General features: G+C 41.0%; 1 protein-coding gene and 1 pseudogene across 1 annotated transcript in view; one reads left to right on the top strand and one right to left on the bottom strand.

The window, feature by feature from the left end:
- Positions 1 to 3,120: 3,120 nt before the first annotated feature.
- LOC112662953 (tRNA wybutosine-synthesizing protein 5-like) lies at positions 3,121 to 4,412 on the bottom strand (annotated as a pseudogene).
- Positions 4,413 to 7,602: 3,190 nt separating this feature from the next.
- Positions 7,603 to 23,164, top strand: part of TXNRD3 (thioredoxin reductase 3) — a gene marked incomplete at its 5' end in the record, with an annotated part of 52,901 nt that continues 37,339 nt past the window's right edge. The window contains 3 exons of the mRNA XM_049097642.1: positions 7,603 to 8,022; positions 20,582 to 20,642; positions 21,676 to 21,785. Of these exons, the coding sequence (XP_048953599.1) occupies positions 7,603 to 8,022; positions 20,582 to 20,642; positions 21,676 to 21,785 (591 nt within the window). The remainder of the gene's footprint in view (positions 8,023 to 20,581; positions 20,643 to 21,675; positions 21,786 to 23,164) is intronic.

The following is a 23,164-nucleotide window of genomic DNA, read 5'->3' as shown; positions in this document are numbered from 1 at the left end:
TGACTTGTTAATTTGATCACCACTCTGAACCCTTGACAACCACCGAGGCACCATCAATGCATAAATGCTACCAAAAAGAGATGAGGAAAAAAGCATGGGAGCAAATCGTAGATGAAAAGCGCACATCACAGATGAATCATGCAACAGGACAGAATTCACATGAGTCGTCCATGATTTCAAAGTAGTCAGAGAAAACATGATTTTTTTAAAAGACAAGGAAAGAAAGCTCAAGAAAAAGGCACAAAATTTCAAAGAAGAGATAATAAGCCCAAAGAAGGTGATAAGATTATTAAAAGAAAGCTGGCAGGGCCCAGAAAATAAATTAAAAATAAAAATGAAGGTAACATAGAGCACAAAAAACACATTAAAAGCAGAAGATATATTCTATATACACATAGTTGTTTATAAAATAACACATACGGGGGACCCCTGAGGGGCTCAGCAGTTGAGTGTCTGCCTTTGGCTCAGGTCGTGATCCCAGGGTCCTGGGATCAAGTCCCGTGTCGGGCTCCCTGCATGGAGCCTGCTTCTCCCTCTGCTTGTGTCTCTGCCTCTCTCTGTGTGTCTCTCATGAATGAATAAAGTCTTTAAAAAAAAAGTAACACATACAGAATAAACATGACTGAAAACAGTTTGGTAAATGGTAAATAAGCTACAAGAAACACAAACTAATAGAAATTAATGAAAAACAATAAAGTTATAACAATAATTATAGAGATAAATGTGAAAGCAAAGGAAACCAAACATAATTCTCTGAATAAAGAAAGTCAAAAAAAAAAAAAAAAAACAAAAAAAAAGAAAGTCAATGAATAAAATGGAAACGATATCTAAAGATGTAATAAAAGAAAATACCCAGATTTGCAGCTCAAAAGAACACAGCAAGACATAGCTGGATAATATTTCCTTTTCTTCTTCTTCTTCTTTTTTTTTTTAAGATTTTATTTATTTCTTCATGATAGACATAGAGAGGGAGGCAGAGACACAGGCAGAGGGAGAAGTAGGCTCCCTGTGGGAGACCGATGTGGGACTTGATCCCGACACTCCAGGATTTCGACCTGAGCTGAAGGTAGACTCTCAACCGCCAAGTCACCCAGGTGTTTCCCCCTCCCCCTTTTTAAGATAAGTTTCTGTACAGAAAAAAACTAGTAGTCTTCAAGACATGCACACAAATTCACCGATATAGTTCTCTTAAAGAGATGGTGCTAAATTCCCTTCCCATGAGCATGGGCTGGATTTAGCGACTCCTTTCTAGAAAATAGAATATGGCAGCCATGATGGAATGTCACTTCTGAGGTTAGGTTATAAAAAGATGTGGCTTCAAGCTTGGGTGCATGTGTACCCTTTTTCTTTGTCTTTAAATTACTCATTCTAAGGAAGTCACCTCCCATTAGACATTCAAGAAACCTCTAGAGAGGCCCTTGCGGTGAGGAAATGAATCTTGACAACAACCGCATGAGTGAATAAGCAGATTCTTCAGCTGCAGCCAATAGATGGATTGCAACTTCACAGACACCCTGACCCAGAATCATCCAGCTGATTGGTTCCCAGATTTCTGACCCACAGAAACTGTGAGGTAATAAGTATATGTTGCTTTCATTTGCTCAGTTTTGGGGGTTGTTTGTTCTGAAGAAATAAGAACCAATACATTATACAAGGAGGAAACCGCTGTTCTCAGAATTTTCTGCAACCATATTTCATTCCTGAAGATAGCAAAAATCTACAAAGTTTAGGGGGGAGGAAAGCTCAAGACTTTTAGAGCTAGCTGAATTGTTCATGGATGTAGGTAACAGGCAGACATTCTCTAGCATGTAAACACTCAGGACAGACAGCAACCACGATCCTTTTTTTGGAAAAAAAGAATTACTTGGAATAATTCAAAACCAACAATGAAGAAGTGATTACAATTCTAAAATTCAGGAATACAAAAATAAAAATAAAAATAAGAAAATAAAATTCAGGAATACAGAAAAGAAGGCAAGAAGATCAATAATTAACATCAAATCCACTTAAATAAAAAAGATTGAGTTGTGAGAGGTAGAGCTACCACATAGAATAAAAATGTCATAAAGCCCAACAACATAAAAATAATATCATTCATAGATTTCATGGGCAAGAAGGCAGAGAGGTAGCAGAGAATGTAAGTGCTTCCATTTCTTCATTTTTCGTACCAGTCAGTAAAAACATACAGTTGAAAGTAGGAACTTGTTAGAAATTAATGACCTGTATGTTTATGATCATTCTTCTTTAAAGGGATCTTTGAGAAACTAATGCCTTCTCTGAAAAAAAAAAAAATTCTGGTAATATCTGAAAAAATAATTCCTAAAAAAAATTTAGCTTTTTAAAAAATTCTTGTTTACATTTTACCTTAAAATTAGCATAACAATCATTTAAAAATTATCTCTATATATACTTCTACGTGTTTAAGTGTTTACAGAGATATCTGGAATGATGGTCATGACACACTACAAATAATTTTTTTTACTCTACTTTGGTATGATTCTTATCATTTATTTTTGTTTTATTCTTTTTACTTTTATGTGTTGCTTGAATTTTTTGTGGGGGAAAAGCATATATTATTTTAACAAAGTTAAAATTAAAAAAAGAAATAAGGGAGAAATAAAGGAATTAAATGTATAAGTTAAGGAATAGGAAAAAATGAAAAATGAACTCCTATAAAACAGAAGTAAAAGCAGGGAATTAATGAATTAAGAAACAAAAAAGTGAATTTAATTTATAAAATTTAAAACTTTCTTTTTTTTAATATTTATTTATTTATTTTTATTTGTGATAGACAGAGAGAGAGAAAGAGGCGGAGACACAGGAGGAGGGAGAAGCAGGCTCCATGCCGGGAGCCTGTGGTAGGACTCGATCCCGGGACCCCAGGATCGCGCCACAGGCCAAAGGCAGGCGCCAAACCGCTGAGCCACCCAGGGATCCCAACTTTCTTTTTTTTTTTTTAAATAGAAACCATAAATACCAAATTCCTATTTATTTAATCCATAAGTCTGAGATTTCTTTCCTATTTTAAGAAATAATCTTCTAAAAAATAATTTATATGTTATACTTTTCCAATATTTGAACTTAATTGTATTTAAAAGTTTATATTCATTGCTTCACTTCATTATTTACTCCAAGTTTTTGCTATAGGCTTTATCTTGAATGTGTAAGACCATTCACCATGCATAGAAGTCCCTGTATTCCTCTGGTAATTCAGCCAGTGTTTTTAAAGCTCTGTCCAAAATTTGTGCAGCTCTTGATGCTGCTGTAGGATCTTTGTTTCCATAGGTATCTGTTTTATCATAGCATTCAGATGGAAGGTGCTTCCAAAAGACATTCACTCTCACTCCAAACTTCAGAAATTACGTTATGGAACCATAAAGCAGGAATGAATAATACATCTCTAGCTTTAAGGGAACATTCATACCTTCTATCCTTGGAAAACAGTGGATATTTAGCTAAGTTTGGGTTATCTATATCCAGGACTTCTGATTTAGTACCTGATAAATATAAAGACTGGGCATCTCAAGGACTGAATAGTACAACACGCTTTTTTCCTGTCACTTGTATTAAGAAGCTATCCATTACATCATGGTGGGTCCAAAGCTGTAATCCTGGCAAGCTAATTCGAAAAACACTGGAAAAAAATTGCTCCTCTCTGAAAAATTTTGGAAACTTGATATCTCCTTCCATTAAAGGAAACTGCTTTCTGATATCTGCAACATCATTTCTAGGGTTTTCTCCAAGTGACCGTTAAGTAGTACTTCTCATTCTTTGAAATAAAGAATTCTTCATGCTTTTCTTCAGCTGCCCTCTGAACCAACTTATCAAAAGGTAAAGTTCTGCAGGAAGAGCTGCTGCATAAACTGATCCTGCAAAAACGCCCTCAAGCTGGGGTACTGGGAGATGCTGCCAGGCGATGGTTTCTCACCAATTTAAAAGTTTCTTTGAAAAAGATAAGTAAAATAGACAACATTACAGCAAAATTAAGAGGTAGAGAGAAGGCACTAATAATTTACATTAAATAGGAAGAAGAAAGAGATATCCCTCTTGGTGTTTTGTTTCTTCCTCATTTTTTCTTGTTGACCTCAAAAATAAAACTGCTAGTTATTTTATCAGCAAAAATGGGCTTACTTGGGAATAGCAGAGAATTACAGTTTGGGATAATCAAGCTATAGACAAAACCATTGGCAAGTCCCTAGAACAAGTGAGGCTAATGGCTCTTCACTGGCTGAGCTATGACAGCTTCTCACTGTCTGGCTGCTGTTAGGGCAGGAGGAAAACCTGTCTTTCTTCTGCTGGGATATTAAAGTAGTGGCTAAAGCAGTAATGGACTTGCATGATACCTGGTTGGGTCTGCAATGGAATACCAGTGGTTGGGCACTGGAGCTCCCCTACTGGCCTCCTCACTCCATTGTAGTGAGGCTTCCCTTGATGAATTTCCATACTCCACACTTTAATCTTTGCTCAGGCTGACAGGGCAGCCAGCTGTTTCCTGCCTGAAATCATTCTTTGTTTTCCTTTTCTTCCCGGATCTCGGAACAGTAAGGCAACTGGGTCTTAGCCATCTGGTCCCTGCTCACTTCATCAGCATGAATTTTCACCTTAGCTCTGCCCACGTATGGATCCTCCAGCATTTCCCCCAAAAGCCTGGGCTGTGCCTGCTTCCGTGTGTCAGTTGGCCTGCCTCCCCCTGTCTGGATCCTCTTCCAACTCATTGTCTGGGCAACCTACTCTTCAGTTCACCAGATTCAGCTAAAGTATATTCCTCTCTTTAGAATGACTTCCCCATGTGTGCCCCTCATTTCTAACACCTCTCTCTGAAATGTTCTGAGGACAGACATTGCCATCCACTTCCTCATTCCCTAACACAGAGAAGAGCCCTAAATATTCAGTAGATGCTTGTGGAGCAAAGGAGTGAAATAGCTACACAGCTCCTGGGCAGGAGGCATGGCAGCCCCTGAATGGGGTGGTCTATGCCCCATCTCCCCGATTTAGGGCTCTCTGGATGAATAGGGAGGGAAGGAAAGGTATTTGCGGCCCAGTCTGTCACATGGGGACAAGAGGGGAAACAAATGATGGTCATATATGCACTGGCAATTTGTGACATGCTTGATTCATTCATTCATTCATTCATTCACTCATGTGTGCCTACTGCAAGCAAAGTGCAGCAATGGGCTCTGGGGATAGAGCCATGAGCTAGAGTACTGAGGTCCTTTCCTTATGGAGCTTACATGCTGGTGGTGGCGACAGGGGAGGGGGCACAGGCAACAAAGGAGTACTGTTTCCTGGTTGTAACTATGGAATATAATCACAAATAATAACAAATATGTAATGAAGGAACTGGAAATATGTACAGTGTGATGGAGCATACAGGAGGCTACTTCACTGTCAATGGACACTAAATGTTCTGTATGAGGCTACCATTTAAGCCAAGGCTGTTGACAAGAGGGAACTAGATTGGCTGAGAGAGGAGAACACACTAGGCTGAGGAGGCAGAAAATGCAAAGACCCTAAGGCAGAAATGGATTTGACTTACCTGAGGCCCAGGGAGAAAGCCAGTGTGGCCAAAGCACCGTGAGCCAAGGCAGTGTTGGGCGATGACACCTGACAGGGACCAGGAAAGCCTGCTGGGATTCATTCATTGGGGTTTCATTCATTCATTGCAGTGCAGGGGGCTGTAGGCCACAGTGACCAAGTTCAGCCCTGAGATCTTCCACCCACTCAAATGATAAATACTGGATTCCTGTTCTGGTACAGAGGTGCCTCCAGAATTCTGCATAGTAGGGACTATGGGGTACCAAGCTAGGAAACTTCCCTTAAAACTGTGTTGTGGGGCACCTGGATGGTTCAGTTGGTTGAGCATCCAACTCTTGATTTTGGCTCAGTCATGATCTCAGAGTCGTGGGACTGAGCCCTGCATCGGGCCTCAAGCTCAGTGCAGAGTCTGCCCGAGATTCTCTCCCTCTGCCCCTCCCTACCCCTGCTTGTGCTCTAAATAAATAAAATCTTTTTAAAAAACTGTGTTGCAATACGAACATGGTATTTTTATTTAGTTGTGAAATATAAAGTTAAAAAAAAATAACCATCTTGGCCAACAGACACACGAAAAGATGTTCAGCGGGACGCCTGGGTGGTTCAGTTGTTGAGGCGTGATCCTGGGGTCCTGGGATCAAGTCCCACATTGGGCTCTCCACAGGGAGCCTGCTTCTCCTGCCTGTGTCTCTGCCTCTGTGTCTCTCATGAATAAATGAATAAAATCTTAAAAAAAAAAGATGCTCATCATCACTTTTCATGAGGGAAACACAAATCAAAACCACAATGAGCTATCACCTCACACCTGTCCAAAGGGCTAAAATCAACAACACAGAAACAACAGGTATTAACGAGGATATGGAGAAACAGCAACCCTTGTGCACTGTTGGTGGAAATGCAAACTGGTGCAGCCACTGCGGAAAAGAGTTTGGAGGTTCCTCAAAAAGTCAAAAATAGACCTATATTATGATCCAGCAATCACACTACCCAAAGAATACAAAAACACTAATTCAAATGGATATATACACACCTATGTTTATAGCAGCATTATTTATGATAGCTATGGAAGCAGCCCGTGTCCACTGATTGATGAATGGGCAAAGAAGATGTGGTATATACACACAATAGAATATTATTCAGCCATGAAAAATCTGAAATCTGGCTATTTGCAACAACATGTATGGACCCAGAGGATATAATGCTAAGTGAAATAAGTCAGTCAGAGAGACATATATCATATGATCTCACTTATATGTGGAATCCAGGAAACACAACAAATGAACAAAGGAAAATAAGAGAGAGAGAGACAAGCCAAGAAACAAGACTCTTTAGGGAACACACTGATAGCCTCCAGAGGAAAGGTGTGGGGATGGGCTAAATAGATGAACACAGGGTGGTTTTTGTTTTTTTTTTCCACAAGGTGGTTAATGGAAGTGTTGAACCACTATATCATACACCTGAAACTAATAGAACACTGTCTATTGAGTAACTGGAATTAAAGAAGAAACTTAAAGTAAAAAATAAATAAATAACCATCTTTCCTAAAGCTGGCTTTATTTATTGTCTTTTATAAAAGATTTCATTTATTCATTCGTGAGAGACACACAGAGAGAGGCAGACTTCCTGGGGGGAGCCCAACGTGGGACTCCATCCTAGGACCCCAGGATCAGGCCCTGAGCCAAACAAAGGCAGGTGCTCAACCGCTGAGCCACCCAGGCACCTGTATTTATTCAGTCTTTAAGTAAGATTAAGACACCTGCCGTCGTGCGGGCGCTGGTGGAGGTCACTAGGCTGGAAAGTCCTCCACAGGGGGCAGTCCAGGCCGCCTCATGGAGGCTGCTCCATCCCAGGAGGTGTGCACAGAAGGGATAATAAGGACGCAGGTCCACACCCACCTTCCCGCGAAGGGCAGCGACCGCCCCAGCCTCCGCCCTCCGAGGCCCGGAGCGGCCTAGGTCGCGGGGGCGGGCGCCTCGGGGGCGGGGCGGTGTCTCGGGGGCGGGGCGCGCGGGGGCGGGGCGCGCGGGGGCGGGGCGGTGTCTCGGGGGCGGGGCGGGGCGGGCGCCTCGGGGGCGGGGCGGGGCGTCGCGGGGGCGGGGCGGTGGGTACCGGGCCTGTTGGGTGTTGCTGCTCCGCCCTCCAGGCCCGGTCCCGGCGCCGCCGCCCGCCTCTCGGTCCCTGAACTGGCCCGGCCAGGCCGGGAGCGACACCGAGGCCCTGGCGCAGCCGCCGCCGCCGCCGCCGCCGCCGCCGCCGCGGGCGCACACGTCGCCGGGGCCGGTGAAGGTGGGCGGGGGCCCCAACCGCCGCCTGGGCAGCGTCCGCGGCGCGCCGATGTCTTCGCCGCCAGGCCGCCGGGCCCGCCTGTCGTCCCCCGGGGCCGGCCGCTCCTCCGCGGCTCGCGAGGCGCTGCGGCGCCGCCTCCTGGGCCTCATCGAGGGCAACCGAGTGATGATCTTCAGCAAGAGCTACTGCCCGCACAGCACGCGGGTAGGCGGCGGGGGCGGGCGGGCGCGGGCGGGCGGGCGCGGCCCGAGAGCTCCTCCCTCCTGGACGCTGGGGCGCGAGTGCGGCGGGTCCAGGCCTCCCGCGCGGCGGTGGGGCCGCGTCCCGGGACCCGGAGGAGACCCGGAGACCCGGAGACCCGGCACCCGGCGGCCCCGCTGCTGCCCACCTGCTCGGCGCAGCGCACCTGTTCTGGGGCCTCGGCCTTGGCGTTAACCGCCGGGTCCTCCTTCCGGCTGCTAGCCGGACAGTGGCTTCTTGAGGAGTTTATTTGGAGAGATGAAAGGTATTTCCAGAAAGGTTTTGCCGGTAGAAGGATGGTGCGAGGGGCACGCGGGTGGCGCAGCGGGTTGGCGCCGCCTGCGGCCCAGGGCCTGATCCTGGAGACCCGGGATCGAGTCCCCCGTCGGGCTCCCCGCGGGGAGCTCCCCTGCTTCTCCCTCTGCCTGTGTCTCTGCCTCTCTCTGCGGGTCTCTCATGAATAAATAAATAAAACCAAAAAAAAAAAAAAAAGAAGAAGAAGAAGAAGAAGGATGGTGTGAGGAGAGGCCACGACTTGAGAGGAAACTAGAGAACGGGATTCAGATCCCACTTCCCACCTGAGTGACCTTGACGGGTTGCAGAACCCCAGGGAGCGCTGGTTTCTCCATCTTGTAAAATGGACATCAGGAACGGTGAGGATGGCACCAGTGATGGGTAATTTCAGCTGTCTTGCACACTACCTTAACTTTGGGGGGCTAGCCGGGAAAACGGCGTTATTTTTACACACACATTCGTTCTTAGTGAAAACAGTAACCCAGTTAGAAACGAACCTTTGGAAGATAAACCCATCTGTATGATAGGGACTTTCACTATTTTGAACTCTACATTATGGAAAGTTGAAATAACAATACATGGAATATGCAAAAACATGACCTTATCTGGTTAGGCTTGTCAAATTATAGGCTGTGTTTTTCCGACTTATTTTCAAGTTTACATTGCCCTATACGTTGTTTTAGAAAACATGTATGTCATGCATATACATCTTAAAGAATAATAAAACACCAGCATTTTGGAAACCTTGGATGCCTCTCCCCACAACCTTGAAAAATAAAACTGCCCGTTATCTCACCAGCAAAATGAGTTTATTCAGGAATAGCAGAGAATTATAATCCAGGACAAGCAAACTACTATAAAACCATAGGCAAAACCATAGGATGTCTGCTGAACAGAAGACAGGGATGCTGTTTTATAGAGGAAGTGGGTGGTGGTGTTGGGAGGGCTGTTATAAACAAAGAGTCCGTTGGAGTAAACTGGGAGCTCCCAGCATAATGGCTCTTCACTGGCTGTGTTATGACAGTCTCTTGGCGGGGCTGTTCCCTGGGGGAGGAGAAAGCCATTCTCCTTTCTGCTGGGGTAGTGAAGTAGTATCTGAGCAAGGACCTTCTCTTCCTTGTTGGGTTTGCAGCTGAAGAGCATGATAGGGCATGAGAGCTATCCCTGCTAAATCTCCCAACTACATTTTAGTGAGGTTTTCCCTTATTAATATTCATGTTGCATACTCCTCCCTCCCCCCAGGTTACACTAGTGGTTACACTATCCAAAATTCCTTGCTTTTCTTTACAGTTTTATCAGATACATGTATGTCCTTAAATGATATTTTGCTCTTTTGGCTTGTTTTGGTACTTTATGTAAGTAGAATCATACATATGTATTATTTTGCATTTTTTCTCAAGAATTATGTTTTAGAGATTCATGCATGTTGGTATCTGTAGCTGTGGTTTGTTAATTTTCATACCTGTAATCGCTAGGATGAGTCATACATAACACAGTTTATTGGTTGTGCTGTGTCTAGTATTTTGTATTTGAAAACAATACAGCTGTGCCTTTTCTTGCACATATCTTCCGGTGCATGTAAGTAACACTTATCTTAGAGGAGATTTCTTGAAGCTGAATTGCTGGGCCATAGAGGATGCATGATTTCTACATTACCTAAGTGATGCCAAGACTTTTTTCCAAGTGATTATACCAATTTACTCTCCCACTGGCAGTGCATAACAGTTCCTTTTGCTCTGCTTGCTTGCCAACAGTTGATACATTTAATTATTGCCATTCTGGCAGTTATGAAATAGTAGTTTACTGTGGCTTTAATTTTGCATTTCCCTGAGGAAGTTGAACATATTCTCTTGTGTTTATAGGGCCTTTGGGTTTCCTCGTCTATGAAACGTTCACATCTTTTGCTTATTTCTCTATTACATTTTTATTTTTGTGCTGATTTGTAGGTGTTCTTTGTATAGTTTGTATACTAATCCTTGGATATATATATATTTTTTTTTTTCAAGTTTACATATTATAGTATTATAATATATATATATATATTATCCAAAATTCCACTATATATATATATATATATAGGGAATCTCGCAGATTAGGCTTTTCTTTTCACTCTGATTATGGGATCTTTTAGCTAACTGAAATTTGCCAAGTTTAATGTAGTTGAGTCTGTCACTTATTTTTTCCTTTGATAGCTTGTGCTTTTTACATCACATTTAAGAAACTGTTTCTGTGGAGATACTCTCCTGTTTTAGGTCCTGAAAGTTTTAGATTGTGCTTTTCACACTCACCTTCTTTATTCCACCTGTACTTGATGCTGATGGTGTTAGTGCGGAGCCAGTTTTTTTTTTTTTTTTCTTTATAACTCATTAGTTACCTCTGCTTCATTTGTTGGAGAATCCATCCATTCTGTGCTACTTTGAATGCTCACTCATCAACCATCCAGTTCTTATATATGCATTGGTCTGTTTACAGGTGCTGCTTTCTTCCTCCTCCTCCTCCTCCTCCTCCTCCTCCTCCTCCTCCTCCTCCTCCACCACCACCACCACCACCACCACCTCCTCCTCCTCCTCCTCCTCCTCCTCCTCCTCCTCCTCTTCTTCTTCTTCTTCTTCTTCTCCTCCTCCTCCTCCTCCTCCTTCCTCCTTCCTCCTTCCTCCTTCTTCCTTCCTCCTCCTCCTCCTCCTTCTTTTGTCCTATGGAGCTTATAAAAGGGCCAAGAGATCAGGACTGTGCTTGTCTACTGCTATATTGCTGGAGCCTAGAACAGTGTCAGGCATGTAATGTGCACTGAATTAATAAATGGTCTTAGATCATTCTAGTTAAACCTTTGCTGATGCAGAAAATCTTAAAACAAATGATCCTCCACTCTGTGTTTTGTCAATACTTCCAATAATGTGGCCACTAGTTTCAGCCCCATTACATAATTGGACAGCTCCAATTATTAGAATTTTTTATGTTAAACTGAGGCAAAATTTGTCTCTCTGAAACATTTACTGTTTTGGAGTTGAGTGTTACTCCAGTGTGTAGAGTTAAGAATCCTGCTTCTTGGATGGCAGATCTTTTAGTATTTTCCCTTGTCTGGCCAAGTAGTCCACTTTATGTACTCATATCATCTATATGCACACATGATACTTCATTAATTTGATTGTGTAATAGCTTGACTGAACCTTCCAGATGTATCACCCCAAATTGAACACCATATTCCACATCTGTCCACATCCACATTCCACATCCACTGCACAGAGTCCAGTTGAGAGTTCTGTACCTTGACTGGGCCACTAATATCACTCAGTAAGTGTTATGGGGGCCCAGTGTTGTGGGGACAAGAAAATGAATAAACTGTTGTCTTTCTTCCCAAGAACGCATAGTCCAGTGAGCAGTAATCAACTAGCTGTCTTGTCCTGGAAGAAGTGCCTATAGAAGGCAAGGGCTATGGGAATGAGAGACAAAGATAATTGCTTCTGTACGGGATCAGAAAATTTTCGGGTAAACGGTTTAAGCTGTTCCTTGAGGGATACATTGAATATCTATAGTTAATAAAAAATCTAGCTAAGGAATTAGTATAAGCAAAACTAGGAGATGATGAAATGAAAATAGTGTGGCTGGACAGAGGAAATACTATAGAAATCAGGAGAGTGGGCAGCCCGGGTGGCTCAGCGGTTTAGCGCCGCCTTGGGCCCAGGGCCTGATCCCGGAGACCCGGGATCGAGTCCCACATCAGGCTCCTTGCATGGAGCCTGCTTCTCCCTCTGCCTGTGTCTCTGCTTCTCTCTTTCCTCTCTGTGTATTCTCAGAAATAAATAAAATTTAAAAAAAATCAGGAGAGTAAATTGGAAAACAGCTAGAAATTTATTTTCAAAGTGGTATTGACAAGACTTTAAAATGCTCACTGGTAAGTGTGGACTTGATATAGGCAGAGTCATCTGAGACTTTTGAGAAGAGATGTGAAAGAAAAGTCTGTAATTTAAAATCTGGCAGTGGTGTGAAGATACAACTAAGTGTGGAAACTGCTAGACTAGTCAGGAAGTTACCGTTCAAGTCAGATACAAGGTAGTGGCTCAAACTACAGTGGAGAAACTACCCTGAGTTTTTAAACCCTTTCCCCATGTTAACGTTAAGCCATGTTTCCCCAGCCCTGAATGCTTATGTTTGTGTATTAATGTTTTACACATTTGTTGTTAGCCTTTTGGGGGTAGTAAAATATATATAACATAAACTTGACTATTTTAACCATTGTTGTGCAACCATTCCTGCCCTCTTTCATCATCCCCCACTGAGTTCCTCAATCCCTCTCCCATCAAGCCCTGGAAACCACCATTCTGCCTTCTCTCTCTATGAATTTGATTAATCTCATTACCTTATATAAGTGGAATCATTTGTGACTTGCTTATGTCACTGAGCACAGTGATCACAGTTCATGCCTGTTGTGGCCTGTGTCAGAATTTCTTTCTTGAATAATATTCCATTGTATGTGTGTATTTACCACATGTTGTATGTCAGTTCATCCATTGATGGATACTTGGGTCCCTTCTACCTTTTGGCCTTTGTGAATGTTGCTGCTGTGAACATGGGAGTACAAATATGTGTTTGAGTCCCTCCTTTGAATTCTTTGGATATACCCAGAGGTGGGAATTGCTGGATCATATATATGGTAGCTCCATATTTTTAATTTTTTGAGGGACCACCATACTGTTTTCTGTAGTGGCTGCACCATTTCATTTTTCCACCAACAGTGCATGAAGTTTCCAATTTCTCCAAATCCTCACCAACACTTGTTATTTTCTGGGTTTTTTTTTTTTTTTTTGCTTTGATAGTAGTTATCTTAATGGATATGAAATGGCATCTCATTATGGTTTTGATTTGCATTCCCTGATGGCTAGTGATGTTGACTGTTTTCATGTCTTCATTGGTCATTTGTTAATGGTTGATATCTTTGCAGAAATGTCAATTCAAGTGCTTTGTCAGTTTTTAAAATTGGCTTATTTTCTGTTGTTGACTTTTAGGGATCCTAGAAGGATATTCTACAATCCCTTGTAAGATATGTGATTTGCAAGTAGAACTCTCCAGTTCTAGGGTTTTTACTCAGTTGATAGTGTCCTTTGATGCACAGAAGTTTTTAATTTTCTTGAGGTCCAACTTGTCTGTTTTATGTTACCTGTGCCTTTAGTGATCTATCCAAAGAACCAATGCTGTAAAGCATTTGCCCTATGTTTTCTTCTAAGAGTTTTATAGTGTTAACTCTTAAATTATGGTTTTGATCCATTTTGAGTTAATTTTGTATGTGGTATGAAGGGTCCCAATTTCATTCTTTTGCATGTTGTCCATCTGTCCAGTTTTCTCAGCACCATTTGTTGAAAAGACTGTCCTTTCCCCATTAAATGGTCTCAGCACCCTTGTCAAAAAATCATTTGAGGTTATTATATATGAAACTTTATTTCTGTAGTTTCTGTTCTCTTCTATTGATCTTTATGTCTGTCCTTATGCCAGCACCACACTGTTTTGGTTACTCTGGCAACTAGCTGTCTTGTCCTGGAAGAAGTGCCTATAGAAGGCAAGGGCTATGGGAATGAGAGACAAAGATAATTGCTTCTGTGCGGGATCAGAAAATTTCCGGGTAAACTGTTTAAGCTGTTCCTTGAGGGATACATTGAATATCTATAGTTAATAAAAAATCTAGCTAAGGAATTAGTATAAGCAAAAGACTGTCCTGATTTCAGTTTCTGAAATCAGAAAGTGTCAACCTCCAACTTTGTTCTTTTTCAAGGTTTTTTTTTTTTTTTTTTGACTCTTCAAGATACTCTTGAAGTTCCATATGCATTTTTTTTCCATATGCATTTTAGAATGGGCTTGCCAATTTTTGCAAAATTTGTTTTTGGTAGTCCATGAACATGGGGTTTCCATTTATTGGTGTCTTTAATTCTTTTAATAACTTGTAGTCTTTAGTGTAGGAGTCTTTGTCTCCTTCCTGAGTTTATTCCTTTTCTTTCCCTAAGTTTATTACTAAGTATGCTTCTTTATGCTATTGCAAGTGGAATTTTTTACAGTGTTTATCATTTTTTTTTAATTTTTATTTATTTATGATAGTCACAGAGAGAGAGAGGCAGAGACACAGGCAGAGGGAGAAGCAGGCTCCATGCACCGGGAGCCCGACGTGGGATTCGATCCCGGGTCTCCAGGATCGCGCCCTGGGCCAAAGGCAGGCGCCAAACCGCTGCGCCACCCAGGGATCCCGTGTTTATCATTAATATATAGAAAAACAACTGACTCTGTGTTGATTTCATATCCTACAACTTTGCTGAATTTGTTTATTAATAGGGTTTTTATGGTACAATCATTAGGGTTTTATACACATCAGATGTAATCAGTGAACAGAGAAAGTTTTACTTCTTTGATGCCTTTTATTTCTTTTTCTTGCCTTATTTTTCTGACTTGGAATTCCAGTACTATGTTGAATAGAAATGGTAAAATGGTGAAAGGGGGCATCCTTGTTTTGTTCCTGCTCTCAGAGGAAATGCTTTTAGTCTTTCACTATCAAATATGATATCTGTGGGCTTTTCATATATGATCTTTAGTATGTTGGGGTAGTTTTCTTTTATTCTTAGTTTTTTGAGTTTTTATCATAAAAACGTTGAATTTTCTTAAATGCTTTATATGCATTCATTGAGATGATCATGTAGTTTTTTTTCCTTTCATTCTGCTAATGTGTGTTTAAATGTGGTGTTTTGCTAATTGATCTGTGTTTATATGTTGAACCATCTTTACATTATAGGAATAAATCCCACTTGATCATGTTATATAATCTTTTAAATATACTGTTGATTTTGTATTGCTAGCATTTTATTGAGGATATTTGTGTCACTATCCATCAGGGTCTGTGGTTGATCTGTAGTTTTCTTGTCGTATCTTTGTCTGGCTTTGGTATCAGAATAATTGTGGCCTTAGAGGACAAGTTTAGAAATGTACCCTCTTCGATTTTTTGGGAGAGTTTGAAGAGGATAGACGTTTATTCTTCTTTGTATGTTTGCTAGAATTCACTAGTGAAGCCATCTAGTTCTGGGCTTTTCTTTGTTGAGAGGCTTTTGATTACAGAATCAGTCTCCTTACTAATTCCAGGTCTATTCACATTTATTCGTGATTCAGTCTTAGCAGGTTGTGTGTTTCTTAGCTAGCATTTTATTGAGGATATTTGTGTCACTATCCATCAGGGTCTGTGGTTGATCTGTAGTTTTCTTGTCGTATCTTTGTCTGGCTTTGGTATCAGAATAATTGTGGCCTTAGAGGACAAGTTTAGAAATGTACCCTCTTCGATTTTTTGGGAGAGTTTGAAGAGGATAGACGTTTATTCTTCTTTGTATGTTTGCTAGAATTCACTAGTGAAGCCATCTAGTTCTGGGCTTTTCTTTGTTGAGAGGCTTTTGATTACAGAATCAGTCTCCTTACTAATTCCAGGTCTATTCACATTTATTCGTGATTCAGTCTTAGCAGGTTGTGTGTTTCTAGGAATTAACAAATTTCATTTATGATCTCATTTGTTAGTATACAGTTGTTCATTGTACTCTCTTGTGATGCATTTCTTTCTGTAAAAACAGTAGTAATGGTCCCTCTTTCAATTCTGATGTTATTTATTTGAGTCTTCTCTGCTTTTTTTTTAGTATAGCTCAAATTATGTCAATTTTGTAGATCTTCTGAAAGAACCAACTTGGTTTTGTTGATTTTCTCTATTGTTTTCTATCTCTGCTATAATCTTTATGTCATTTCCTTTCTTTTGCTAATTTTAAGTTATGTGCTCTTTCTAGTTCTGTAAGGTGTGAAGTTAGGTTAATTATTTAAGATCTTTCCTCTTTTTTAATATAACCATTTACATTATTGATTTTCCTTTAATCACTACTTTCACTGCATTTCATGAATTTTGGTATGTTTTGTTTAGTATGTTTTATTTTCCTTTGTCAAGATATTCTCTAATTTCCCTGGTGACTTTCTCATTGACCAGTTGTTTAAGTGTGTTGTTTAATTTCCACGTGTTTGTAGATTTCCTAGTTTTCTTTCTGCTATTGATTTTTAGTTTCATTCTACTATGATCAAAAATGATACTTTTAATGATTTTACTTTTATTTATTTTATTTTTAAAAAATATTTTATTCATTTATTTGTTCATGAGAGACACAGAGAGAGGCAGAGACATAGGCAAAGGGAGAAACAGGCTCCCCGCAAGGAGCCTGATGTGGGACTCGATCCCAGGCCATGGGATCATGCTCTAAGCTGAAGGCAGACCCTTGACTGCTGAACCACCCAGGCTCCCTATTTTTTTATTTTTTAAAAATACTTTATTTATCTGAGAGAAAGCAAGAGAGCGAGAGCACACAAGCAGTGGGGAAGGGCATAGGGAGAAGGAAAAGCTGACTCCCTGCTGAGCAGGGAGCCTGATGTAAGACTGGACCCCAGGACCCTAGGATCATGACCTGAGGCTGAGGCAAAGGCTTAACCGACTGACTGAACCACCCAGGTGCCCTGATTTTATTTTTTGATTAATACTTATTTTGTGGCCTAGTATATGGTCTGTCCTGGAAAATGTTCCATGTGTACTAGAGATGTGTATTCTGCTTACGTTGGATAGTGTTCATAATACATCTATGAAGTCCATTCAGTCTGTAGTGTTCTTCCAGTTGTTTGGTTCCATATCAACCTTTTGTCTGGTTGTTCTGTCAGTGGTTTGATGACTGTGTCTTGGTGTGGGTCTCTTGGGGGTTTTTCCTTCTTGGACTTTTTTGAGCTTATTGTGCTTGCATATCCACATCTTTCCTCAAATTTGGGGAGTTTTTGGCCATGATTTCTTCAGATAAGCTCTACGATCTTTTCTTCTTGAACTCCCATAATGTATATGTTGTTCTACTTTATGATGTTCCTCAAATCTCATATTCTGTGTTCATTTTTCTTTTTTTTTTTTTCTTTTTGTGCCTCAGACTCAATAATTTCAAATTTCCTGTCTTCAGATTCACTGGTTCAGATTTCACTGGCCTGGTGGGAGTTTTCCATTCAGCCACTCTAGTGAATTCTTCAATTCAGTTATTGTATTTTTCAGTTTTAGAGTTCTTATGTGGTTATTTCTATCTTTTTGTTGATAATCTTATTTTGTTTCTATATCATTTTCCTGATTTCCTTTAGTTCTTTGTATTTTCTTCTTTGAGTGTATTTAAAATAGTCTTTTTACACTCTTTGTCTAGTAAATCTGAAGACTGTATTTGGAGATTTATTTTTTCCTTTGAATGGGCCATGTTTTTTTATTTCTTTATATGCATATGTTCTTTTGTTGAAAATTCAGCATATAAAACATCTACCTCTCATAGTCTTTGTAGACTGGCTTCATGCTGGGGAAGAATTTCACTAATCAGCATAGCATGACGGTTTGAGGTCTTGTCCTTCCTGGGCTTATATGTGCTTTTCACACATGGGTTCAGTTTTCCTGTATACAGGGCTGTTTTCAAGTGTGTTAAATTCCTTAAGGATCTCTCCCTTGCTTCTTCTTGGGACCTTAGCTGTTATGTTTTATTCTTCTACCTGTAATTGCTTGCAGATTTGAAGTCCATTTTCAGTTTTCACGAGCCATGCCCACTGTTTCTCCTGGCTTCGCTGAGCCTAAGGTCCCAGCCACTTTTGGCTATCTGTATAGTCTGTGTTAGACATCACAGAGACAAGTCCCTCAGGCAGCCCTCAGTTTAGAACACTGCAAAGTTGGTCTCTGTGCTCTTTCTATTTTGTGGAAGGGAACTGGGGTCCAAACTGCTGCTCGACCCTTACTGTGCTTTGTTTTGGAGCATCAAAGAGTGGGTGAGGTAAGGGCCATTAAAAATGTCACAGAATTTTCTGATATTTTAAATGTGGCATTTTCTTCGTTGGTCATGTACTTCATTGTTATAGATCTTTGACCAGTTTCCAGAGCTCCTATTAAGTTATCTTACTACAAGAGTGTTGAGCTTCTTGGATATGTAGATTACTGCTTTTCATCAAATGTGGGACATTTTGGACATTTCTTCAAAAAAAATTTCTTCCCCCTTATTCTCTTTCCTTTTTCTCATATTCACACTGTATATGTTGACATGCTTAGGAGTGTCCCATGTTTCTCTGAGACTGTCCATTTTTCCTCAGTCTTTTTTCTCTGTGGCATCAGGTTGCACACTATCCATTGATCTATCCTCAAGTGTGCTAATTCTTTCTTCTGCCAGTTTAAATCTACTGTTGAAGCACTCTCATGAACTTTTCATTTTAGTTATTGTGCTTTCCAACTCTGTAATTTCCATTTGATTTTTAAAAAATAATTTCTGTTACCTTTCTTCATCTCCTTAACATAATTTTATTTAATTCTTTGAACATATTTGTCATGGCTACTTTGTATAGTTACTATGACATGTGGGCCTTCTCAGAGGCTTTCTCTTGCCTGCTTTTCTTCTTGTCGATGGATCCACTTTCCTGTTTTTTGAAGTGCCTAGTAGTTTTTTTTTTTTTGGAACCAGGACATGTTAGGTGGGATATTAGAGCAACTCCAGATACTGACTCCTCCCTCTCTGTGGCTTTCTTTTTTTATGATTAAAAAAATTTATTAGAGAGGGAGAGCTCAGAGGGAGAGGCAGACTCCCCACTGAGCAGAGAGCAGGACGTGGGGCTCTATCCCAGGACCTTGACATCATGACATGAGCCAAAGGCAGATGGTTAACCAGTGGGGAGCCACCTAGGCACCCCACTGTGGCTTGTTTTTGTTTGCTGGTTTATTTCTCTGCAGTAAGTTGGCAGGATTATCTTAGGGAAGTTTATTTCCACTGAAAGATGGAGCCTCTGATGTCACAAGAGTGTGCCCTCTTGGATATGTGCACAGTCACCCTGGAGTGAGAGACATTTTAAGCAGGGCTCTAGTTGACTATATTATGCTTTTCTTTGTCTTTTTTTTTTTTAATTTATTAAGTTTTCATTTTAACTCCAGTTAGTTAGTACACAGTGTTTTTTAGTTTCAGATGTACGACACAGTGATTCAGCAATTCCATACAGTCTCGGAACAGGTGCAGTCCTTAATCCCCATCACCTGATTTGTGTTAGGTTTTCTGTCTCTTGGTATCATACCCATATGTTAGGCCCTTCTGATTGAAGGCTAGTTGCTCTATTGTTTTTGACAATGTCCTGTGAATTGTGAAACAATTCACACCATACAGGGACTATTCTTAACGATCTCTGTCCTGGTTTTCTCTGGTAAACTTGCTGGCTTGCAGTTTAGCCTGGAAGCTACCAGCCTTCTCTTTGTTGCTTACCACCAAAATCTCCACTGTTTCCAAGAGTGCCTTTAGATTTGACCTTCCCCACAGTCTATTTCAAATACAGGCATTTCTTTTGGATAGACCTTGGGAGCTCTCTGATCTTCTAGTTTACCTCTTCCCCCTGGGCAATATCTCTGAGACCTTGCTTCAGAGCTCGGGGTAGGCCAGTGACCTGGTTCTCTTGGAGTGCCAACCCTGCTTTATGAGCAGGGCTCTGGGTGGGGACTGTGACCTCTGGTCTTCTTGGCTTACCTCTCTCCACCTGAACCCTCGCTCTACAATGGTTTCAGCCTGGGGTAAAGCCTTTGCTCTGTGAGTTGGGGTTGGGTGGAAGAAGGGAGGAAAGGAGCCCCATGTCATTAGCCACACTCTCCAGGAAGGTAGCCTTTGCCACGCAGAGCTCTGGGGAGCTGAGAAGTACTGGTGGCCTGCCTCTTCTGGTGCCGGCAACTGCAGGGCTTAGGGAGCCTCATTTTCTTGTCCACACTCACCTAGGTGGCGCTCCTATCAAGCTGACCGAGGGCAGAGGAGGGAGGAACAGGAACACTTTGTTCTTATTGCCATCTACCACATCTTCTAGACTAAACGTTTCATTTGCTGTGTGCCCTTTGGACAATTCCCAGAGACTTTAAATGGCTGGGTTTTTTGTTTTCTTTCTTTAATAATCTTCACCAGTTGTGGATGTTTCACCAGGGAGCAGGTGTGCCAGGCCCCCAGTGTCTCCATCTTGGAAGAGAAACAACCAGCTTTATCTTGAGGCCTGAGGGCACTGGAAGGTGTTAAGTAATGATGATCGGAGTGGGTTATAAAACACCTCTCTGTGTTTGTGATTTAGAGAACTGGATGTTTACTTTGGACATGTTTATGCCCCTTTTTCATAACTGCCGAATTTTTGTGAGAGTAAAACCCCAGGTAAATTTCTGTTACAGGTTAAGGAACTGTTTTCTTCTCTGGGAGTTGCATGTAATATCTTGGAACTGGATCAAGTTGGTAAGTAGAAAGGGTAGGTAGTGTATACTTTTGTTGTAATAAACGTCAACAAGATTGACTACTTCCCATTTGCTTTGTTCAATTCAGTTTTCTCTTGTCTCTTTGGGTTGGGTGAGTTGTTTTTGTCTACATTCACCCAGGCAGAAAATAGAACTCTCTATGGCAAATAATTTGGTGTAGATTTTTTTTATTTATATACTTTTCATATTTGAGGGACATTAGCAGGAAGAAGATGTATAAACTGCTAACCCTGAAGTATTTCAGGCATTTCATGTGTATCTGCCAACTTTCTGGCAAAATAGATGAAGTTGTATTAGTTGAAAAGAAGCTACTGCGTTTCCTCATTGTATTATGCAGGAGGGGGAACACATTAATTTTTTACTTTATACTTTCTGATTTTTGTCATCATGTGTCCACCCATCTAATGTTAACCAACCATTTTACACACACATGTGATCTGCAAGGGTGCGAACAGGGTGGTGAACAGAAAAGAATTTGATCTTTGCCTTCACCAGACGTCACCAACTCCTTGTATCCTAAACAAGCAAAATGTTCTTAAATCTTTGAGACTGCTACAGTGTATACCAAATAGGGCAGTCTTAAGTAGTCGTGGCCTTGTTTTATTTTTAGGGGTAGAGGAGACATTTTGGACTACGGATCATAAAGAGTTTTCAAATGTAATTGTAGGAAGTATTTTCTGAGTTATTACAGTTGAAGCAGTTTTATCCCGATATTTGCTCTTTAAAGAGGATTTTTACTTTTTGTCTTGGCATGGCCATTGAATGATATATCAAAATCTAATTTAGAAGGGTTCGTTTTAAATTAATTTGTAGATTTGTCTTTATCCTTTTAGGTTGCCTTTGAAAATGGGCATTTCCCCTTCTTGAGTAATCATTTCATGAAGTTATATAATATGTAAATACTGATCCTTATGGGTGTGTGCATGCGAGCATCTGGTGTAACACTTCTGTTCAACTCCCAGAAGTTTCAAACCCTTTTGATGTTCTTATACATTTAAGTCTTTATTCTTCAGATGATGGAGCCAATGTCCAGGAAGTACTGTCAGAAATCACTAATCAGAGAACTGTACCCAATATTTTTGTGAATAAAGTGCATATGGGTGGATGTGACCGAACTTTCCAGGTAATAATATGTTTTAAACGACATTTGTTCAAGTTTGTTTTTAAATCTGCCTGAAGGGGGAGAAAATGACTGTTAAAAAGGAGTCTATTCATTTGTCTTTTGGAAGTTGAAAAAGCAGAGGATGGTTATCAGATAATCTTGAAAGTGGTAATAGAGCAGCCCGGGTGGCTCAGCGGGGGTTGCTCAGCGGTTTAGCACCGCCTTCAGCCCAGGGCGTGATCCTGGGGACCTGGGATCGAGTCCCATGTCGGGCTCCCTGCGTGGAGCCTGCTTCTCCCTCTGCCTGTGTCTCTGCCTCTCTTTCTCTCCCTCTCTCTCTCTGTGTCTCTCATGAATAAATAAATAAAATCTTTAAAACAAAAAGTGGTAATAGATAAAATTGATGTTCCTTCTTAAGTTAGGTCCTTGTTTTATAACTACTTCCTTTTACTAAAATTCTGTTCCCTTGTATTTTTTTATGTATGTGTGTAAATGGTAGTAATCAGTGATTTAATACTTATATTTGAGTCTTTAACTTAAGATTATGTTTTCTTGGGAAAATAGATTGTCTGGATTTATGTTTATCTATGATCAACATCGTTATTTATTAGCAGCCTGCTTCATTAGTTCCAGAAGCTACACCCCAGCTCACGTGGTGGTATGTACCATAATTAGAGGCCTGTAAACACCTCAGGAAATGCTGGTCTTACCATTCCTAACCTGGAAAAGATGTCAGAAAAGATGCAGAGTTACCAATTCCATTTCATAGTGCATGACAGATGCTTAGGAGACATATTTTCCTAAGGGCACCTAAGAGTAAGGAGCCCGAAGGGATCCTAGAAAGACTGTGCCAGAATCCTCCATGGGCATGCATCCTTCTGGGGCCACCTGGCATGTGCTGAGTCCAACTGTTATATAGTGTTCCCACTGTGCTCTCCAGGATGAGCTAGTGCCACATGGTGTTTCCAAAGCCAGCTTCATGGGATAGAGCACCCATCTTAACATAAAGAAACTATTGCTACATCATGTATTGAATGCCTAAACTTGCCTGAGTTACGTCTGATCGTAAAGGGGGCCAAGTGAGCAGGAGACTATTGTGCAGAGTGGCCTTCTGACCATTCCTGAAAGAAAAAGGAAAATTTTGTGTTGTATAAGGAAGTTTACCAGGAAGCTGCAAAATTTAGGTCAGTTTATGAGAAACCATGTAAAATTTGATGTGCATGTCCAGCTGATGATGCATATGAACTGATTTCAAAATAAAGCCTGGCACAGGTGAGCAAAAGACAGAGGATCTTGAAAAATGGTACTTGGCTATTATACTCAGTTAACATATTTTGATGATAAGACTAAGGAAAATGGCCTCATCGGACATAGAAACTGTGACCTGTGGGTCATTTGAC

This window comes from Canis lupus, chromosome 20, assembly GCF_003254725.2.
Source record: "Canis lupus dingo isolate Sandy chromosome 20, ASM325472v2, whole genome shotgun sequence".
NCBI lineage: Eukaryota > Metazoa > Chordata > Mammalia > Carnivora > Canidae > Canis > Canis lupus.
The sequence above is the reverse complement of the archived record's forward strand: the minus strand, read 5'-3'. Positions and strand labels throughout refer to the sequence as shown.